General features: G+C 33.6%; 2 protein-coding genes across 5 annotated transcripts in view; one reads left to right on the top strand and one right to left on the bottom strand.

Moving 5' to 3' along the window:
* Positions 1-6,739: 6,739 nt before the first annotated feature.
* On the top strand, positions 6,740-9,679 carry LOC129742364 (putative nuclease HARBI1). The gene is made up of 4 exons (XM_055734257.1): positions 6,740-6,840; positions 6,901-7,327; positions 7,397-7,535; positions 9,459-9,679. Exons 1-4 carry the CDS (start codon positions 6,740-6,742, stop codon positions 9,677-9,679), a joined length of 888 nt encoding a protein of 295 aa, XP_055590232.1.
* Positions 9,680-15,439: 5,760 nt separating this feature from the next.
* Positions 15,440-23,611, bottom strand: part of LOC129744301 (sodium/potassium-transporting ATPase subunit beta-2-like) — a 120,985-nt gene continuing 112,813 nt past the window's right edge. For all 4 annotated transcript variants that reach the window (XM_055736764.1, XM_055736765.1, XM_055736766.1 and 1 more), the window contains exons 5-7: positions 22,317-22,609; positions 22,072-22,240; positions 15,440-17,581 (exon numbers count right to left, since the gene is read on the bottom strand). In XM_055736764.1, coding sequence (XP_055592739.1) covers positions 17,478-17,581; positions 22,072-22,240; positions 22,317-22,609 — 566 coding nt within the window. In that variant the 3' untranslated portion in view covers positions 15,440-17,477. The remainder of the gene's footprint in view (positions 17,582-22,071; positions 22,241-22,316; positions 22,610-23,611) is intronic.

Genomic DNA, 23,611 nt, shown 5'->3' with positions numbered 1-23,611 from the left:
CTATCCGCTAGACCACATCAGCGCTCACAGAATCCACTGGTCCAAATTCAATAAATTTCTTATTTAATTGAGGTCCGCAATGTGTTAAGTGTTGAGTTTTGAATTTTTGAGGAATTGATTTTTTTTATAAAAATGAGATTCGGATTTAGAAAAAAAGCTATGCCAATTCTTTTCAGTCTTTGAAAAAAACTTTTGAACACAATTTTATCAAAACTGAAAATAAAATTTGAAAAAAAAGCTCGCGTAACCATATTTAAACAAGTCTTGATTTTATTTAAAAAAAATAGTAATAAGAACTTGTTTTTTGTTGATAGAAAAAAGGCAATCAAATGTTTTCTTAGATTAAGTGAGTGGTGCGTAAGGATAGTTTTACCGGTAATACCGAAACCGAAAACCTGTATCCCAGGAATTGTTCTCTATTACCGAATACAGGTTTTACGTCCTTCCAAAACCAGTTTTTTTTGTATTGATAAATAACAAGGTTATAAACTAGACTTGAAGAAATTTTTAATTTTAATAAAAATAAAATTCATCATTTTTAAGCAAAAAGTTTGCTGCTCGAGCTTTTATTCATTACCGCGTGAAACTTAACATTAATATGAACCTTAAATCTCTGTGGTCAACAGTAAAATATATGAAAAACCATGATAACTTTAATAGGTGAATAAGTCCACAAAACAAAGATCAAAAAGATAAATTTTCCTGTGTGTTTGGACAACGTGCTGCTATTCAAGCATTAAAATTACAGCAAATAATAATTATTTATGAGTTACATTCGGATAACAAAGATTCAAAATCTATTTTCTAGCAGTCTTATTTTAATTCTTGGTTACTTTTTTCAATCTTAATTTGTTCGAATACATTTTTTTAATTTAGTACAAAATGAAAATCTTTTGGTTGAAGATTTTCTCTTTCAGTTTTGTGAGGAAGTTACTGCAGAATTTTTTTTGATAAAATAGAGCTACTAATGTGAAATTTCGTATAGGTGATAAAAAAATTAATTAGTGTAAATATTTTTCAAAACAGTCGATCATATAGAACTGACAAGCCTTGAAAAAATGACTGTTCACTGATCCAAAAAGATTTTAATAAGTGTTTTTATGAAACCACCATCTTTAAAAAAAAATAGAATTTTCTGTATATGTATAGGTTTCAATTTCATGATATCTCGCACGTACGTGAAAAGCCTAACCCACAATATTTAGGTGAAAACTTGATGTTTGCTGCGCAGGACATTTTAAACGGATGTAAAAACTGTTGAGTTGTCTAACTCGCCTAAAATTTCTCACGTATGGAGAGGTCCTTTAAAATAAACGACGACAACGACATAAAGTAACGAAAGAAAAAGAAACCAACTAAAACGTAAAAAATGCATCTAAAAATTGAACTACCGAAACAAAAGATAGAAAAAATCAATAAAAAAGAACACTAAATTGCTATTTTTTGTGTTGCTTTACCTCTAAATTTTGACAACATTTGTTTATTTTACAAGTTTTATACATTAATTGAATTGAGTTTTTATAAAATAATCCATTTACTTATTACTGCTAATTATTTTCTTTATTTGGTGTTGAGTTAAGATTTTCTGACACCATATAAATCATATTGGACAAGTTTCGGGGTAAATATGAACAGCGTTCGGGGTAATTATGAACATAATTTTTTAAGTAAAAAATCACCATACACTGCTTACTATGGGTAAATGTAACGTATAACTACAATTACTTTTCAAAAAATTTATACCCCTTTCGTAATCCGTGTTCATAATTACCCCCTAGAGAGGGGGGTAAATATGAACAGACGGGGTAATTATGAACAGACGTCTCAAGGACATAGGTTGCGACCAAAAACAAAAAGTTGTTCTACAGAATGATGAAGAGCACGGAAACATTCATTGTTGGCAGCTTTTCAGAGTTTGCGATAAGAAATAAACATATGGTGACTGTAAGTGTGCAAAATGAAGAAATTTTGTTCATAATTACCCCACCTAGCCCTACTTGAATTAATTCAATGCCAACCATGGTCCTTTGAAAGCTGTTTTGGTATCCGACTCCTCACGCTGCGCGTTCGATAAAGAAATATTGTCCTTCACGCTGTCGCGTGGCGGACGGGGCTAAGGGATCACCCCTAGCTTTCACGCAGACCTAGGAAGCCCCGGCAGACCTAGACCAATGTAATGGGGCCGCCGCTTCCGACGGCTTTGTGCCGCCTCAGCCCCTTCATCCTCGTTGGTTGCGGCTTTGCCGCAAAAGAATAAAGTTTTGAAACCCCGTTTTTTTTTGTGACAATTCATTTTTTTTTTAAATAATTTCTAGTAAGGATAAATGTTTTCACTTTTCTGGGAAATGGTTCTTCTGGAGAAAAAAATTCTGGTAAATGGTTCATTCTAGTGAAAAAATTTCTGGGAAATGGTGAAAATTTTTTTTATACCGCAAAATTGCGTTCGAGCTGTTTTTTTCTCTTTATTATCCCGAAGAACGGAAACTTGTTCCGGATTCAATACCAGTGCCGTTGCCAACAGAGGCGAAGAATTTCACCTGGATGGCACGTTCCAAAGCAAACAACGCTCCCAAGAAGAAATGTGCCCAGAAGGCTTGCTGCGTCCAGGCGATGCCGAAAAAGAGCAGCAAATCCGAGTGCAAAAAAGGCCAACCCAAAGATTTGGTGGAATCGCCCAAACCGAATGGTTTACTTGTTCGGGAGGGTCCTATAAGTTGGTCTCCACAGCAAGAAGCGTTCAGCTGCATCGAAGCTACTCTGCTACAAGCCAGCTTCGAGCTGTGCCTTAGGGCGACGATGCTCGGTTGCGCCAAGTCCCGGATTCCCACTCTTTGCCCTATTAAAAACGGTAGTTCGAGACTACACCAGCATTGGGAGCTTGAATTTCGTTCGTTTCGACCTGTTAGCAAAACTTTCTCCCCCGACTTCCGCGATCCGAGTTCGCCGTTTTGACTTCCAAGAATTTTTTTTGTAATCTGGAAACGGAAATAGGTACTCGAACGAAGATGAGATTTGCAAGGAATAAACGTTCAAAATACCGGAACCTTCAAGCTGGGGTAACTGCAGTCTATCAGCAGCAGCAAGCATAGACCGCCCAGAATCAGCCGGTATTGCAGTAATCATCAGAGCCAGAGGCGAATCTACCAAGCAAAATAAATCTGAAATCTTCACAATTCAACATAATATATAAATTCATGCTAAAATTTTCATATTATTTAAAAGACAATGATCAACTAATGTAAATTTCATTTCAATTTTCGAAGTCAAACAAAACAAATACCAGCTGTAATGGATTTTTGACAGCTTGATGTTTTCTGTTGACACTGCCGATTTCACGCACACCAACAAAGGTGAGTGCAGAACTCGATTCATGCTCGTTTTCAGCGTGGATGGTGCAACACTTTCGGGTGGTGAAAACGAATACGGTAATAGATCCATAAAAGATAAAATTGTGCGAGAATTATTCGATTTTTTAGCTGAAAAATTCACGAAAGTTTAGTTTTATCATTGAAACAACTTTTGTTTTACGATAAAAATCGTCGAAGTAGATTTTTTAACACTTTTTCTTCTTCAAAAATTGCATAACCACAGGGGCTGAAAATTAAGATTCATAGTACTCATTTAATTTTAATTTTTGAACATTTTAACTTTTTTTCCCTAAGTTTTGAAACATAGTAAGACTATCTCATAATTATATTTGAATATATGTTTGATATTTTTTTAAATTGTTCTTATGTTATTTGAGATATTACAATTTTTCCAAGTTACCTTTTTTTTTACCAAGTTTTTTTTTCTAGAAAATCAACTCTGAATGGTTGTAACTTTTGGACCAAACTGTCAATAATTTTTCATGAAGCATAAAAAAATGACTCAATAAAAAATTGGTGGATGTTCACTTTTTTCATGTTTTAAAGCTTCTTTAAGCTGTAGCTTTTGACAACTTCTTATCAAACAGTTGCCATTAATGTGGATTGTTAGATTATTGCGGTTTAAATCACAAGAATGTAAGTTTAAACAATGATTGGCTTGGTTTTATGCCGATTGAAGTGAACCCCGTCTAAAGGCGGGTTTGGGCTTTAGCGAGTTTATTGAATAAAATAATTCCAAAATCCATTTTTTTTAATAATAATATTTTAAAGGGTATAACATTATTTTCATATCCTCCTATAACGTCTTATTACGTTTATAAGCATTTAACAGCAAGTAAAATACCCAGGTTATGTTGAGTGGTTCAAAACAAGTCACTAAGGAATTAAGTAGGACCTATTTTCGACATGGGTCAAATTGCTATCAAAACATGATTTTTTGGTTCTTCGAGCTTGCAAACTAGTTTCCAAGTATTTTTTCATAGCTGTGAACATATTTGTAGTTGTTAAACTCATCACAGATATACAGACAACTTCTTGAAAGTTGACTCCAATAATGGCACGTTCTCCTGAAATGGGCTTGATTGACCGCAACTGTGAAAATTCAAAACTTTATTATCAATTTTCTCTCCCTTACTTTCTTAATTGAATAGAATGTTAGTTACGATTAGAATCATATGAAGTAGCTTCAACTATATGTATTCAAAATTTTAATGATTAAAATGATTTATGCGTGGAATATTGGAAAAAAGCAGAAAGGTAGTCCAAAATATGTACCCGGCAGGGGTGTCAGGTGTCCTGATTTTTCAGGATTTGTCCTGATTTTTGAGAGGCCGTCCTGATTTTTCAAAAACGCTTGAATTGTCCTGATTTTTAAAAAATGACCTCCAAAACGTCCTGATTTGTCCTGATTTTCTGGAAATGTCTAAACTGTAACGAAATTTATTGTTAAATGGTGAGAAAATCAAACAAATCTGTAACAAAATCGTTTTACCAGTTTGACCGATGATAATCTTTGGTTCAAATGATATTTAAATAGAGGTTTCCGATATTAACTTCAGGCCAGTCAAGATTTTTCTCACTTTAGTTGCATACATTGAGGCGTCTTCAGCACCTGTATTTCGCCTTTAGTTATGCAATCTAAGCAGAGCTGCATGTTATTTCATCTATTTAGTGGTGTCCTGAAAAATCCTGATTTTTTTCATGGCGGTGTCCTGATTTTTGTCAAAACCACCTGACACCCCTGGTACCCGGTCCAAAATAAGTCCGTTACCACCCTACACCAATGAAGTACAATTTTACTAAGGTGGCGCAAAGGAACGCACACTATTGCACGTCGGAGAGAAAAAAGAAAAATAAACATAACCAAGCCCTGCGTCGCGAGGCGTCGTTATCAGGGAGCTTCATTTATCCTAGGCAAAATGGTCGCGAAAATGGTCGATAGTGACGTCACTTCTGACATGGTAACTATGTTTACGAAGAAAAAACTTTACTTCTACTTTTGCAACGTTTCTTTCTCATCACCTCTCTTTCCACCACATTGACCCTACACGAGTTGAAAATAAAAGTCAAAAACACTAAGGCCTTCTTAGACAATCGTTTCAAACATCTCGGTATCGAATTTTGAATACGGCGAATGCGCCAACATCACTGTTTCGAGAAAAACGCGTTTCAAGTTTGACAGCCCCATAAGCTCCCAGCTAAAATTCTATTTTGTTTTCTTTAATTCTCGAAAACCAAATATCCTTCAGATAACGTTGTACACTCAAAATGTAGATCTCCGAACGTACTTTATCACTCAGCTGATAACTCCATTTGTTTAGATTTGGCTCATTCACCGTATTCAAAATTCATTACCGATCTATTGTTTATGCTGTCCATGCTGGGAGATTTACAGTTCTTAATGTTTTGAATCAATGAAGAAATCTCTTTTGGTTTAGTCAAAAAGCATGGGTCCGGTCGTATAGCAACGTTATTTGCCAGAAAATTATCAACGGTTGAAAAAACTTCTTGTTCAATGGAACTGACATCGTTGAAAGTTGTCAAATGTGCATTAGCAAAGGGGCGTGCTATTTCTTCGCATTTCTCTCGATCGGTTAATAGAATTTTGTCATCTTTTTTAAGCGGTGGAATTGAAGTATGTTGGTTTTCAATAAGTTTTGTGAACTTCCACAATTTTGTACAGTTAAGGCTGTCCCTGTTCATATCTAAAAGATTCTTATCCCATGCGTTGTTTCTTAATTTCACGATACTCTGTTTTACCAAAGCATTAGTATAATCATATTGCGATTTAAGATATGTGTCTCTTCTAATACGTTGCCATTTCCTTCTTCTGGTGTTTCTAAGTCTGTATAACATTAAAATATCATCGGGTATAACAAGTTTGTATTTGCCTGGAACTAAACGAAGAATGTTGCGTGCATGAACCTGTTCAATTAATTCTGTGAAATATTCAATCATGTTATCTACCACAAAGGTGTTACGGAACTTAAATCAAGTTGTTGTTGGTCGATTTTAGCATCTTAATGGTGTCAGACAAATGGAATGGAAGTCAACACGAAGAAAAGTTACTCAATAACATTCACACGGAAAAAAACCTGGGGTGAAATTATGAATCCTATTCGATTCGAGATACTCGTTTCGAGTTTTAACTCGAATCGAATTAGAATCGGTATTACGTATCTCGTTCGAGTTCTAAATTCTAACGTACTAGATTTCGAGTAAACCGGGTAGTAGATTATCTCGAAACGAAGTGTCAAATTTGGAGTTTGTTAACAAAAACAAAAGTTTAATTTGCTGAATTTATTTAAAACGCCGAAAATTTTCCAATTGATATTACTTTACGAAGATAGTGCTTAAAAAAGAAACTTGACATGTTTTTCTACGGAAGCGACAGTGACGATGATTGTATGCTTGCACCTCAGAGATGTCAGCTGCGGGATAAAAGTGATCCTCTTTCTCTGAATGAAAATCAGTGAGTCTTGTTTAGCTGCTTGTATATTGGATAGAAGTAATAATTTCCATGCTTTTCAAGGTTTCGTCAGTATTTTAGAGTGAGTCGAGAAGCTTTCAAGAATATTCTTGAAACAACCGAGTTCCCGCAAACTTCCAAATCCTCAGCTATTCCTTCTACGTTGAAATTGGCAGCCACTTTAAATCTACTAGCTAGTGGATCCTATCAAACCAACGTTGGAGCAAGCTTTTTGCTTGGAATGGCGCAGCCAACCGTTTCTACGATATTTAGCGAATTAATATCTCTATTAGAAGAAACCCTCTGTGAAAAGTGGATCGGATTAAATACGCAATCCTTCAATGAAACAAAAAAGCACTACTTTGATAAATTCAAGATACCCGGTGTCATAGGGTGTATCGATGGTACCCATATACCCATTTTGAGACCTACAAAGGACGAACACATGTATTTTAATCGAAAAGGATTTCACAGTATCAACGCCATGATAGTAAGTAACTATAACACTTTTTAGTTTTTGAAAATTTTTTGCCCATGAAAAATATTTTTCAACACACAGATAACCGACCATAACTATCGCATTCTGGCCATAAATCCCCGTTTCGATGGAGCTGCTCACGACTCATTTGTGTGGGACATTAGTGCAGAACGAGAGTTTTTCGAAGAAAACTTCCGGAATGGAGAATCTAGATTATTAGGTAAGCTTACATCTCAGTTAACGTGACAATTTTATTGAAGTCATTTGATTTTCAGGTGATAGTGGATATTGCTTAGCACCTTGGCTGTTAACACCATACCGAAATGCTAATTATGGTTCAGGGGAAGAAAAGTTCAACAGTATACATTCCACTGCCAGATGCTCGGTAGAAAGAGGAATTGGTGTATTAAAATCTCGCTGGAGGTGTCTTTCGTCCGATCGTTAGCTTCGATACAGTCCGAAGAAGATCACAGCAATTATAAATGTGTGTTGTGCGTTACAAAACATGTGTATAGCTTATAATGTAGCATTTGATTTAGATTGTATGTTATTACCCGCGGACCAATTATCAGTAACAGCTGAAATGCGAAATGATCGTGTATTAGACTGAAGGGCCCAAAGAATTCGTGACGCAATCAGAGACTCTTTGCTTGACTAAAATGAAGAATGCTAGTTTTGTTGACTGCAGGGACAATATTTTACGCAGAAATAAATACGTATATTTATTAATAAGAACAACAAATAATGTATTAATTCCTTTCAGTTCGAATACTTGGATTTGTATTGGATGGAATCAAATTTTTTCAACTCCAATTCAAGCATTTGTTTTTTGATTTCCAAGCTTTCTTGCTTGATTTGTAACAGATCTTTTTGTGTTTGGTTCGATTCTTCCTTCGCTTCAACGTATCTTCGAAAAAGTTCTAGTTTATCCTTTTTTCCGATAATCCGCTTACTTGTCCTAGTTCCAGTTCCAGTATCCATGTCACGTACACGTCCAGTCTCCTCCGAAACTGAAGGAAAGCCGCCCAACTCTTCTGCCATATATTCATTAACAAAAACTTCATTTTCATCATTCGATCGAGCTTCCATGGAGGGTTCCGATATTTCATCTAACGACGGAAGACGCCTCTTCCGGCAACCAAACGATTTTGCCGACGCAATACCAGCAACAGCGGAACTTAAACCGGCAGATCTTACCACACTTTCTTCATATAAGTTCAACTGCTTGGTTTTATTTGGACCGCCTCCCGTTTTGTTTGCGCTGGTTATGTTGTGGCGAAGTTTGTTCTTGACCTTGTACTTGAAATCCGCCCACACCTAAGTTATAAAAAAAATGTATACTATTTGTACAGTTGAAAACCAAACACACAATAATCGATTTTGTTTATAATATTTTTATAACTTTTAACGGTAATCTTGAAAAAACGCATCATAAATCCTAATACTTTCAAAATTTAGAAAATCATATAACAAATAAAGTAAAACAAAAAATAATGATTTCAGATCACGGGTTTCACATCAGCAAGCACTGTTATGAATTAACTTACTTTTTTCCACTCTGTTACTCCCCGCGCAGGAGGACCTCGCTCGTTAAGTCCATTTTTCAACTCTTCCCATAATCTGTGGGAAGTCCTTTTAGCGTCATTGGTTTTTAACAGTCCTTTTGCGAGATTTGAATTCTCCTCCATGAAATCCGTCATAAATTCAATTTGATTGTTATTGACACTCATAGTTTGTCGTGGCGATTCCATTGTCCTAAAGCAAAAATAAAATGATGAGATAGGGTAAAAATACACTAAACAACAACATATTTACTTACGTATTAGATGAAAACCACAAGCAATACGTTTAAAATTGGAATTTTCTGCAAACTAACTTGTTTTCACGAAATTATCAAAACGGTCGAAAACTACATAGCTGTCGAGACTTTTGTTTTCGTTTCGAGCAAAAAAATGCTCGAACACAATGATTCATAATGCAAAAATTGACGTTTTAGTACTCGAAGATCTAGTACTCTCGAAAACGTTCCATTCGAATCGAGCTCGTTCAAGATCGGTAATGCCAAAGTCGGTCGAATCGAGCGAAACTCGATTGTTTCGAGTTCCATAATCTCGCCCCTGTTTATATTTTGAATACACCATAGGCGAGGAGACTATAGCAAGAGTTTCTTCTGTGAAGGACTTGGGCATCACCATGGACACCAAGTTGACATTCGACGAACACATCTCCGCATCGATCAGCAGAGCCTACGTGACACTCGGTTTCATACGAAGGAACACGCAGAACTTCAGAGACATCTACTGTCTGCGAACTCTGTTCTGTACACACGTGAGAAGCATACTGGAGTACGGAATACAAATTTAGGCACCGTTCTACTCAGTTCACATCAATCGCATTGAAAAAGTTCAAAAAACGGTTCCTCCGATATGCTCTCCGACGCCTACCGTGGAATGATCCTGTTTTACTACCTCGTTACGAACACCGCTGTCAATTGATTAACCTGCCAACTCTCGAGCAGCGAAGAACTCTGCTGCAACGTATGTTCGTATTCGATCTGCTAGCAAACAAAATCGACTGCAACGTACTGCTGAACCGTCTACCATTCAACGCTCCTTCACGGACTCTGCGCCACCTACCGATGTTCCGGTTACCGTTATCTCGTACTGTTTATTCTCTTAATAGTCCCTTAGTTTCATGTTGTAGACGCTTCAATGAAATAAGTGATCGCTTTGATTTTAACATTTCCAAATATGCATTTAGACTTAGAATAAGTAGGTCATAAGCAGTCTGTGCGAATAAGTGTAATTCGATGACAAGTAAATAAATAAATAAATAAAAATCTCTTTAAACCTTGCCAATTTGCTTTTGAGTAATCAGGAATTGATCTAGGGTGGACCATTTCAACGTTCGAAGAATCAATTTGAAACTGGACAGGAAGATGATCAGATGATAAATCATTCAATATCTGTGGGCACGACATGGAGTGATATCCATTTGTTAGGACTAAGTCAAGCGTTGAACATCTTCGATTGTGATCGCTAGGAATGTGGATAGGGGAAAGTGGGTGCTGGATTATGAACGACCCTATCTGAAACTCTTCAAAAAGCATTTTTCTTGCTTTATTGGATCTACTACAGTGGCGATTTCTGGCTTCGATGTATTCCTTACGTTTCACGCAGTCCTTGGAATTAGCTGTGGGATGCTGGTCACAGTTTGCGCATTTCAGCTGATCGTCAGGCAATCTTACGTTTCTGTCCTCTCGATCCACAGTCAAAGGGCAATCGGATGTTTTGTGTGAGTTTCCACATTTCACACATCTTGGTTGTCGAAAGCATGTTGAAGAACCGTGCCCAAACCACTGACAGTTTCGGCATTCAGCTGGAGCTTTTGTCTTGTTCGAATAGTAGTTCCACTGCACAATACAATTGAATACTGCCTTTCTCAGATCGTTTAGCTGAACGTTTCCCTTGCAAAAATAGAGAAGATAGAGAGCGTGGTCTTCGTTTTGCTGCTTTTTAGTGTCATTTTCAGGATCTTGGATGGAGTCACCTCAACTTCTTTGAGTGCAACCACTACATCGGAAATTTTCATTTCCGGTAAACGAGACAATACGATCTTGGTAAACTTGTCTTCTTCCAGCGTGAAGGTGAAGAAGTTTATTTTTTGTTCTTTCAAAAAAGAGATCATTTTTTTGTAGTCTTTAAATATGTACAGCTTAACTCCGGTTGATGTTCTTTTGACATTAAATATCGAAACACCTGCTTTCGAAGTTATACCCTGAGCAGCAGGTATGTTGCTTTCGGTAACCAGGGAAATCTTCTCTTTTTTTATTCTTGGAGTTTAGACTGTTGATAAATGGTGGGTCATCATCGGGGTTACTGTCGCTTAAAGTTTCAAAGCGATTTGAGGTTATTTCTCCATTGTGAATTTTTTATTTCTTCTGATGACACATTCCACGCGCTTGTACCGCTCAAAAGTGATTTTTATCCGTTCGCGTATCAAAAAATCTTAAAATTGTCTATAATTTTGATAATTCAAATCACACAAAACCAACAGAAAAAAGAGAAAAAAGTTTTTTTACACAGGTTCTAGATGATTTTAAAAATCAGTTTTATTGTTGAAAAAAGTGGTGTTTTTGACAACTTTTACAAAATCATTTATTTTAATATACGGATGATTTTTTTTGGAAATTTTTTTAGTATGTTCAGAAGCCAAAAAACACGGTTTCATTTTGTAGAAAAAAGAATTTGTTTATATCCAAGGTAGTTGGCTTGAAAAGCGACCAAAAACAGTCGCAAATGAGTGAATTCACTGTAGGGAATAAGATAAGGATAAATAATATATAGAAATAAATATATACAGGCAATAGTTTGAATTATACAATTGAAGGAATTAAGGTGAGTGTTAGTTGAGTGGATGGATTGAACTAGAGAAATTGAATATGTGGCAACATTTTCATATGTCAAAGTAATTGACCCTGCAGCTGACAGGTCTGGTCGTTACCGTCGTTGAATGGTAAGGAAATTGAAGAAAGAGGGAGAGAGAAGAGGACGAAAGCGGGTCCGATAGAAAAGAGCGTCAGTTTAAAGACGAGTTTCGAAAAGTGATGTCGGTTTTGAAAAACGGTGTGAAAAAATGATGCCGAAATGGCTAATTAAACCGGTCGATCACGACATTCACGTCACAAAAAAAATGGAAGTTTTCAATTTTACGAGAAAACTCTGACTTTTTTTAAAACAAAAAATGAGATTTTCTTTGAAAATGATAAGACGATTCTAAAACTCTAAAATTTATAGAAATCGGTTGGAATCTAGCTGAGTTACAACAGCGCGAATGAGTGAATTCACGTCACAAAATTTGATTTTTTGCTAAATTTTATATGGAAAATGTGCTCTGAAAACTGTTTTGACCTTCCAGATGGTCGGATTTTTACAAATCGAGCATAATTTAGTTGATTTTTTTAATAAGTTCATTATTTTCAAATGAAAATACAGAAAGATTGAAAAAAAATTTTTTTTTTTTTGGTGAATCTTTAAATGAAGACAGTAGTAATTTTAACATATGATCCCTCAATATGTTGCTATTCGAGTGTCAATCAAAATAAAGAAAAAGCTAGGTGCAGATACTGAAAATTTATGATTGTAAAAGTCGGAACAACAAAATATCGTTTTTGAAAGTGTACAAATTTAAAATTTGAAGACTCCAAAGAATGGTTCAGTATAACCACAGTATAACTTTATATTTCGTGACGTGAATTCAGTCAACTACCCTGTTCTGTTTGAACTGAGTGAATTCACGTCACAACTTCAAATAAACATAACTTCGTTCGTTGTTGTTCGATCGAGAAGCTACGTACATCAAATTGTAGGTAATTGTTTTCTTTACAACTCGTTTGAAAACACCAACATTCTATTTCCACAGAGAGAACAGGAAATCAAAGTTGTATGTACTAAAGTCCAAAATGGTTCATTCTAGCGTGAATTCACGTCACAAAAGTAATCAATCATAACAAAAACAACTAAAATTTTACAATGACCAAATTATATCCATTTGGAAGGAAATTCAATTTGCGACCGTTTGCTACATTTTTTTTTCATTTTCAAGTAATTTGGTTGACTTCTAGAATGATAACAGTGCAGAAAAGTCCGGAAAAGTGATTTCACGTCACGGTGGAATGTGTCTGATATGTGTTGCCAAATTGAATCTGACTAATTATAAAATCAGGAATCAAAACTATGGAACTGCAGTCTTCTGCAAATTGATTCCTGAATGAAATTCTCACATTGATATTTCAATCTTTAGTAATACATAACTTCGAGCTAAGACTGAATTTTTACTTTTAATTCGGAATCTGAATTCTGCATTCTCAGCCTTAGTTTCAAAACAACATTCAAAATTTGATGTCGTTTATTGAACCTGAATTCCAGAAAATAATTCCTATGAATTTTGTATGAACAAAAGGGCAAAATTGGATTAATAACCCTCAACCAGGAATCTCTTATTCGAACTCTAAATTTTTGGTTTAAAATTTCTACAATTATATTTATTTCTCGTATTTTTGCCACGGTCGGCGGAAACAACTTTGTTGAATGATAGAATATAAATTTAAAATGCAAATTTCAAATTCATATCTTTAAAATGGTATGCAATTTTGTAAATTTTCATTTCATGCTCCGAAATGAGTTTCGAATATGTTAATTGTATCGAATTAAAGTTTGAAAAGAAAAATCAAAATTTAGTCGGGATTTTTCCCAACCGAGCAAAGCTCGTGACTTTTGTTTCGAAATTTTCCCCAAAATCCGACCAATATTCAGGCAAATTTGAAAATTATTCAATCAAAATCCTTCCAAAAACATTCAAAAAATTGTTTTAAAAATTCAGCATAAACAGTTTTAAAAATTCAGCATAATAATAAAGACTCAATTTAAATTTTGATGAGTTTCTTAGATGGAGGCCATTGAACAGATCGAACGCCAAGCACAGCTTATAGCAGGTCAGGCCTGCCATAAATCAGTTTGATTGCCTACCTGTAGGCGATTAAATTCCGATGGATATACGGCGACAGTTAAAAACGGTTAAAAAGTTCAGAAAATAGTACGATTGTAACTATTTCTGTAAACATGATTAACACTGCAACCCTCCAAAGCTGTTCGTAAAATATCCGTTTCGGGAAAATTTTACCTGCAGTTTGTGATCGTTCCCCTGGCCGAACATGTTATCTGTAGCTGGATCCGAATGAAAAACAATCCAGAACTACGAAATTTTGTTTTGAAATTATCTGTAATTTCTGATAGCTTTGCTGCTTTTAAGTGTTAGATCTTTGGAATTTTCAAGAATAAATGACATTCAATTTTGGAGTTGCTTCGCTGTATCTTATTTCTCAATCAACCGAGACTGAAATTCTAGTTTTTTCTCGTTAATTTGATCATTATAGAACATACCGTCAACTGGGGCAACATGCAACAATTTTCAACTTCAAAGGCTTCTAAAACCTTAATGCTTACAAATAATCATACATTGTACATCAAAAGTTTTAAGATTGATGGGACACCAAATTGACGTAGTCAGAATTATTATTAGTTTTACCAGTTATTTTTAAGTTAACAAAAACATGCGATTTTCACCCTACTAAGAAAAAGGGGTAAATTGCAACAAACTTTGTAAATAATGAAAAATCAAATGAAAACGTTAGAAAATTTAAAGTTTTTGGTACATTTGTGATGTTATGACGCTTAAAGCACCAATTTCAGTAATTTTTGGTTTTGTTCGAAATGAATTTTACATTTTTTCTGTCAAAAATGTGTTTAAGAAAAGAGAGTAAATCTGCTGCATACATTAAGGGGTAAAAAATACTACAAAATATTCTTTTATCTTAAATCATGTAAATAAATCGTAGGATGGATGAAATTGTAATGTTAACAAACGCATAATTCAAAACAATCATATCCCAGCATATGGATACGTGATTTATGAGATTTAGTTCTGATTTAAATTTTGTTGCATTTTGCCCCACACGGCTAACTGAATTATAAATTGGATGAGTGTAGTGGTATACAAATGTTGCATCTAACCCTGCTTTTGCATGATGCCCCGTTTGACGGTACCAACTAGGTATCTCAAAAATGATGAAATCTTATTTTATCTCAATTTTATGAAAACCTTTTTGAATAATAAGAAACTTGGGAAAAAATCAGTGAAAAATATTTGTTTCGTCGCAGGATAATTTCGCACAAATAATTACACGTTATTACTGCATTCATTTTATTCAAATGTCTACACTTCTCGAGGTTTAAAATAATAAGGGTTGAGACAATGTAGGGTCATTCACCATTACAGTTTTTCCCGCGGAATTCAACAACAATATAACAATAAAGACAAACTAGCAACTTTGAACAATAGGAACGTTTCAAACGGTACGAGGGGTTTATCTATAAACAATTCTTTGCGTTCGCTTTAGAGTGACCAACATTGTTGAGATTGATCAATATTTTTTTTAACGAAAGACTCAAACTTACCCTGGGTTTTAGATTTCGGAAATAAAATTTATATTTTTTATTTCTTATTTCAAACTTCTCACCTTCAAACGTTATTTGTTTTGATTCTTTCACAACTAAAACCAAAAACTTTCAAGTCGAAGTTTCGATTTATTCATCTATTTGTTTACATAGCTGCTTCTGGGGGTTGTTTTTTTTCACTTTCATTTACTTAAACGAAATTGAAACAATATGTATCAGATCGATCTTCTTTCGTTAGAGGGATTCAAATTTCTGCTTGAGAACTTGTTTTGATATGATTCAGATGGGGATAGAACATCGAAAATAAAAATCTTAAATTTAAAATGTTTTTGAAGCCATAAAACTCATAAATGTTTGGAATTTCTTTAAGATTCCCAAGGACGCAATCTTTTTTTACTTTTTTTTTCTAAAACCAATTGCTTGGTGTAGTAGCGAGAACGGAAACATTATTTTTAAACTTTAAAAGGATGGCGTTTTCTTCGCAAAAGCTCACAACATCAAGATTTGTTTGATTGGTTTTTTTTTCAATAAAAATCGTACTCATAGAAGGATGCTTTCGATAGTGATGTGATTGATTGTATTCGAAAAAGTACATTTAAAGGGGTTAAAGATTGACACAGTTGATAGGTAAAATTTTGTAGGTAGTTCGATTTTATAAATATGCTGTCAGTAAAATTGGTCGATCATGTACATTGCTATATTGCCACGTTTTGTATAATACTATTGATTTGACATCTTTTCCTACCAGTTTGGCTGGTTTTGTTGATTTAAACGTTTAAATAAAACTATCTATCGTAACTTCTGTGATTGATTCTACCTCTGCTTGGTGCTTGCCGTATTAAAGGTAAAGATTTAAACTTTCTCACTCAAAAAAGATACCAACTTCTGAGATGTGGAACAATTCTGTTCCTATATTTTAAAATAGCTCCACTAGGTTCGGATTAGTACGGGTAGTTTTTGTTTGTGCTTTTTAACCGAGATATGTATTTGGAGAATGGAGACTGGCAATAAAATAAATTTGACATTTCGGTTTTCTGTAATAATTCTCTAGCTGAAAATGGCATCGAGATTTTATCTCCGCTTAGCCGAGATGTGAGGAAGCATAAATTTTACCCTAGCATTTGGTCATCATTTGCATCAACATCATCATCATCAGCAGCAGCTTCGCCGCATTTTGGCGTTTATTTATAGAGGTGGATCCAACTATTTCAATTGGCAGTAGTACAGAAAATTCTAATAAACGCGAAATTAATCTTGCCCTTGGTGTGTTCTTCCTCTGACTGGGACTTTGCTGCAAAAATTGGTTCTTCTTTTCTGCTATTTTCAAAGTTCCAATACCGAGTAGTGTGAACTTTTCCCAGTTGTTTTTATTTACAGTAATTATAGTAATAAAAATACAAGCACAACAATCTTACTTTCGTACAACACAGTGGATTTGCTCCTAACGTCTTTTGTTCTTAATTCGAATGGTTTCCTCCTTCTTTTCCTTCCGTGCTTTTTTTCACCTAGCTTATAAGGGAAGACCATGAGATCGCCTAATTCGGTTACATTCTCTCATGTTTCTTGAACTTGCTCGCTCCTGCTGTTCCTCAAAATGGCAATAATGCTAACTGTTTGTTTTAAGGATGTTGAACTTTAGAATATCGAAACACTTGATACGATTGCTTTTATATTTTTCTCGCTCTCTTTCTCTCTTTTTCATATCTATCATCATTAAAAAAATGGCCACAATTCTTAGGTAGTGCAATATGGAAAAATTCAATATGTATAGAAAAATTTGACACTATTCTTTCAATAAATATTTCTGTGCAGAAACAACGTTTGATCCCAGAAAAATACAACTGGTTTACGGGAAAAAAGCTACTGATACATGTATCCAAAAATGTAAACTGAATCTACTATACAGAGCTACATCTGTTTTTGTTGTTGTTGTTTGTTGAGGCTTCTTCTCGGAGACTTTCCAGTAAAGTTTTTGATTGATGTCAATTTTCCTTTTTTTCTCTCTCTTTATTAGTTTGATCTCGTCTCGGTGGTTGGGTTCACTATTTGTAATTCATTCTTTAGTGGGCTTTCCTATAGAAAATCAACGATATCTCGCTCTTCCTGTCTCTAACAACGCTGCTCTTCTTTTTGCTGATGAATCCTTCTTAATCGATCAGCAGCTCAAAGTGCACCGAACCGAGCCGTTCGTGTCTGTCGTGCTTGATATTGTGGGCCCAGGCCTTGCATTCGATGTTGATGATGATGCCACCTGGAATTGAAGGGACAATTTTTACAAGGAATATAAAATCAAGAAAATTGTAATGTATAAGAATGATTAGAAATTGCGAGGGAGGCTTTGCCTCCCAATTTCTCATTTCTCTTTTTTTTCATTCCTCAATTAATAAATAATAAAATAATATTAAATAATAAACAAAAATCTCATTTTTCATTCACTTTTCTAAATTTACCTGAAATCATGATTATACATTTCTTATTTCTCACATTTCGTTTCTCACATCTCATTTCTTGTTTCTAATTTATCGTTACTCGGTTCACGTTTCTAATTTCTCATTTCCCATTTCTCGTTTCTCATTTCTAGTTTTTTTTCATTTCTGAATATTCCTTTTTTCATGAATTTATGATTTTAAATTTTTCATTATTTACATCTTACTTCTCTTTTTCCGTTTATTTTTTTTCTTTTTTTCCTCATTTTTATTCTCATTTCTCATTTTTCACCTCTTATTACTCATTTCTCATATCTTTTTTTTTCTTTTCATTTTCCATTTCTTTCCATTTCTCAATTTTTATTTTCATTTCTTATTTTTTATGAATTTATGATTTTTCATTTTTTTCATTTCTCATTTCTCACATCTCATTTTTTATTTCTCATTTCTGATTTCTTATTTCGAGTTTCTCATTTCAGATTTCGAATTTCTCATATTTTATTTTTTTTTTTAATTTTTATTTCTCATTTTTCTTAAAAAAAAATTCTCAGTTCTCATTTTTCAATTTTCATTTATCATTTCTCATGTCTCATGTCTCATATATGTTGTATATCTCATTTCTCATTTATCATTTCTCATTTCTCATTTCCTATTTCTCATTCCTCATTTTTCATTTCTTATTTCTTATTTCTCATTTCTTATTTCTCATTTCTCATTGCTTTATCTCATCTCTTATTTCACATTTCTAATTTCTCATTTCTCACTTCTCATTTCTCATTTCTCATTTCTCATTTCTAATTTCCCATTTCTCATTTCTCATTTCTCATTTCTCATTTCTGATTTCTCATTTCTCACGACTCACTTCTCATGTCTCATGTCTCATATCTCATTTCTCATTTCTCATTTCTCATTTCTCATTCTCATTTCTTATTTCTTTTTTTTTCATATTTCTTATTTTTATTTCTCATTTCTCACTTCTCATTTCTCATTTCTCATTTCTCATGTCTCATTTCTCATTTCTCATTTCTCATTTCTCATTTCTCATTTCTCATTTCTCATTTCTCATTTCTCATTTCTCATTTCTCATTTCTCATTTCTCATTTCTCATTTCTCATTTCTCATTTCTCATTTCTCATTTCTCATTTCTCATTTCTCATTTCTCATTTCTCATTTCTTATTTCCCTTTTCTTATTCCTCATTTCTCATTTCAAATTTCTCAATACTCAATTCTCGTTTCTCATTTCACATTTCTCATTTCTTATATATCAATTCTCTTTTCTCACTTCTCATTTCTCACTTCAAATATCTTACTTCTCATTTCTCACTTCTCATTTCTCATCTCTCATTTCTCATTTCTCATTTCTAATTTATCATTTCTCATTTCTCATTATCATCCACAAGGATCATCGCTATTCTCTGATTTTACTTTTTTGGTTTCTAAATTTATCATTTCTATTCTGTTATATTCCAATTATAATTGCTCTTTTTTTTATTTATCTTCTTTCTTATCCAATATTTCTCATCTCACCTTTCTCATTTTTTTCATTTCTTTTTTCACATTACATACCGAATTTCTAATGTTTATTTGAATATTCTTATTTTTTATTTCTTATTTTTTATTTCTTTTTCTTTTTTGTTCCTTTTTTTCCTGGTTTCTGATGTTCGATTACAAATTTCTCATTTCATTTTTCTTGTTTGTGATTTCTCTAATTTTTAGATTTTTCTAAGTTTTGTCTTGTTTTATTTAGATTGTCTCTCTTCTTATATCTGATTTGAAATTTCGTTAGATTCTCATCTTTTATCGCTCTTTTCTCTTTTATTTCATACTTTCCACAATCTGGTTTTAATTTCTGGTTTTTCATCTCATTTGAAATCTCCCAGTTTTGTACATCTTATTTTAATGCTTCATGTTTTTTTTCCACAAATCGGTTCTTATTCTTATAGGATTTTTCTTCTTTTCTCGCTTTCTGATTCAGACTTTCAAGTGTTTTTGTTTGTCTCAGTCAATGTTTTTCAGTTTTAATTGTTTGATTCTCTATAATCATAGGTTTTATCTCATTTCGCTTGTCTATCCGTTATTTCTCAGGAAAGATTTTAAAATCGAATTTTCATCCGGATCTCTGATTTTTTTTAAATATTCACGAAGTAAATTTAACAAAATTCATAATTATAATTTCTAGGAGTTATGAATTCGGAATTTAATTTCTGAAATCAAAATTGGGAAACGAAAAAATACGAAACCAGAGTAGTGCGAATTACACAATTGGATAAGAAAAAAAACGGGTATGTAATGCGAATTGAAAATCATAGTACGATAGAAGAAATTGAGAAGATACCAGTAAAATACATGAGATCTGGACAATAAAGAATAAAAAAATAGATGTGAGAAATTAAATTTAACGAGTTATACTTGAGTAATTAAGAAGAGGATATAAATGCTAGAGATGAGAAAAATACAAGTGATAACAAAATGATGGTTAAAAATAACTAAAGTAATGAAATAAGAATAAATAAATAAAAAAAATTAACAAGAAGGAAAACTTAAAAGATAAGTGTAAATGAGAAAGATTAACTTGATTCACAAGAAGAAGAAAAAACAATGAAATTTTTGAAATCATGATCATCCGAAATTTAAAAAAAAGCAAATAAAATATTTTCAACAAATTCAATTTGATATCCCGTTCCAAATTTAGAGTTAACAAAATCTGAATTTAGTAACAAACCATTCCAATTTCAGAATAAGGATTGAAAACAGGGATTCAAACTAATAATTTGATTTGAGATATCTTGAATTTTGAATTTCACAACAAGAATATTTAAATATCTACACCCAAGAATTTATGCTTGAAGTTTTCTTCGATGATGAAATCAATGTCGTTAAGCACCTCCGTAAGCATTTCAGATTGACGGGATTTATTCGAGCTTCCTTTTTCAATAAAATCAAGTCCGGATTTTGACCGGATGTAAATATAATCGACATTATTTGGAAAATTCAACAAAAATCTCTAATTTAGTTTTGATTTTAACATTCAAAAACGGTTGAAAAAAAAACTTGTTTCATCAAAATGAACCATTTTTTCTGATGTTCTAACACATTTGGACGAAATACGAGATTTCTCGTCATTCACTTGTCGCGAATGTGCTCTTCTAAGAAGCATAACTGAAATGCTAAAATCTTATAATGGAACTTTATTCTATAAAATTAAACACAACAAATAAGTTACTCAAAAACTCTAAATTGTGAAATTTGTTCCAGTGAATTTTGAAATATAGAACTACGAACTTTGTTGTTTCTCGGCATAGATTTTTTCGCGGTCCTTAATGTGTAAAACACAAATCAAACACTCCTGAATGTGCTTCAGCAAAAAAATTTAAATTGAATATTTTTAACTTTTTCGGACATTTAAGTATGTCAAACAACTATGTTTTGAAATACGCGACGTTTCGACCAGTTTTGGTGGTCCAAAACTGGTCGAAACGTCGGGTATTTTAAAACAATGTTGTGAAATACTTATAATATCGAAAGAGCCAAAAATATTTAATGAACAATATCCGGTGGTAACATTAAACCAAAACTCAATAAATTTAAATTTCAATTGTTTTTTTTTTCTTCACATTCATCTAAATATTTTTTAAATTATTGCCTGAAATTTGCTCAGATTTGCTCTTGGCCTAACTTTTTTCGATTATATGAACGATGTTTTGTAATTGATTTTTTATAGCCGAATTATTTATTATTATTTTAAGAAGAGAAATCACCGTGAGTTTGTTTTATGAAATTAATTTGCGGCTTTATCGGTGACGGTTAAAGAGTTGAAAATGAAAGACGGATAGAATATCAGAAGAAAATTCTAAGGTGGTGAAAAGAGCGAAGAGCATTTGAAATAGAAGTTTGACCACATACTAAATTCTTTGTCCCACACCAATTAACTGTATTGAAGAAGTAGTACTCAATAGAGAAGGCACAACGTTTTTCGATACAGTTAATTATGGATGGTTCGACCGCCATGTGACCGTTGACCGTAGGCGACAACTCAATCCAGTTGGAACTTGCGCACAAAACGAAAAAAGGAAATCTACCTAGCCATTTGCTTTTATATTGCCCGGTTTTTGGAATGAAATTTCAAATGAATTGCGCGGTTTTTTGCTAGGCATGAAGACAAATGTTCAAAGTTTTTCAAAACCTTTTAACTTTAGTTAAATTGTTTTAGTATTACTTCATAGTACACCAAGGAACTCCAAATGCATATAATAATTAAAACTTCAAAATCCTTTTAATTTTAATTTCAGATACACCAAGTTGAAAAGTACTTACGAACTGGCCGCTCGAAGTGCACCGCTACCAGGGGGCTCAGATAGCCCTCGGAGTTCTCGAACGGGTAGTAGTATCCGGGGAAGCCACGTCGCGGGTAGTACTTGATTGGGCCAACGTTTTCGATATCGGCCGGATTCTCGCCCTCGCACGAAACCCAGATGGTGTTCATCTAAAACGGAAAAATAAACCATTAATTTAATTATTCCTGAATTTAAAATTTCAATTTAGGGAAAAGCCAATCTTACGGTGTGCTTCTCATTGGTCTCGATTTCTTTGATGTATTGCTGCAGATCGGTGGGCATTTTGCTGGGCAGGTTGGAAGACTCGTTGTAGAACTCCGGGATCCAGCCGTAGATCTTGTTCAGCTTCAGGAATATGCAGGGAGCGCTCTTGTGGTAGTTGTAATGGTTCTCCAGGGTGCAGGGACCGTACTGCTTGATGTCGACATCGCAAACGGTACGTGGGGGCGGGGCCTGGGTGTAGTCGCAGTTGTAGATGTTCTGGCCGCGGCCGGAGATCTGACCGGGGGTGCGGTAATCTGAAAGGGTTAGGAAAAAGGTTTTATTAATACTTTAGTTCTTCATTTAAGTCAAACGTGTGTTCAAGTGGCTCTAATTGCATATGATGCTGGGTAACGGCTTGAAATTGGGCTCGTACAAGAGATGGGTCAATAAACCGCTGCAAGTAAGGACACAAATTTCGACAATTTTTGTGCAATTTATGCCAATTTATTTGGTTTTCGCCTTTTTTTTTTAGTTTGTTTTTAATGTTTGTATTTTTTATCATATTTAATATTTTGACTAGTAAAATTTCCTTAAATACTAATAATTTGACTTTCAAGGTATGAATAACTAAGAAATATTTTGTGAAACATGATCGTTCCAGTTCATGATAAATGAAATTATGAAACTACCTGTATTTTGCCATTATATCTTGAGATTTTATCTTCCCAATTGAGCATAAATATATGATTCACCTAAGAAAAAATCAACTGAATCATAAAAATTACGTATCTTTTGTTCGAGAGCTTTTGTTGTAAATCAATGTTTTGATTTTTGAAATGTGGAAAACCTCGTGGGGGAAAAATGGTTTAAGCATATACGAAGAATTTTAAATTAGTTTTTATTAATTTTTTTTTAATTTATTAATTTGATCATTGGGATTTAAACATCTAATTCATCCCTCATAATTTGGTATGAATATTTGGAAATGCATAAGAATAATTTGTGGCATCTGAGGACATATGGGGAAAATAAACCAGTGAAAGCATTGGTATACGGACAGTTTTTTGACTTTCTGTTATTCTGAATTTCCATTATCTTTAAGTGAATATAATTTGTGAAAAGGTGTGTAAATGAGAAAAATGATTAATGATCTGCAAAGGGTTTTAATTTCCCGCACAAAATGAAGACACTTCGCTACCTTATCTATTTTTAAAGAACATTTTATGATCGTTTTGATGGTTAAGTTAGAGCTGTACACAATTTTTTTCTTAGTTACAGTAGATCTTGTGTCAGAAAATTAGATCAATAGCCACTTA

The sequence above is a fragment of the Uranotaenia lowii genome, chromosome 2, assembly GCF_029784155.1.
Source record: "Uranotaenia lowii strain MFRU-FL chromosome 2, ASM2978415v1, whole genome shotgun sequence".
Classification (NCBI taxonomy): Eukaryota; Metazoa; Arthropoda; class Insecta; order Diptera; family Culicidae; genus Uranotaenia; species Uranotaenia lowii.
This window is presented reverse-complemented; position numbering and strand designations above follow the sequence as displayed.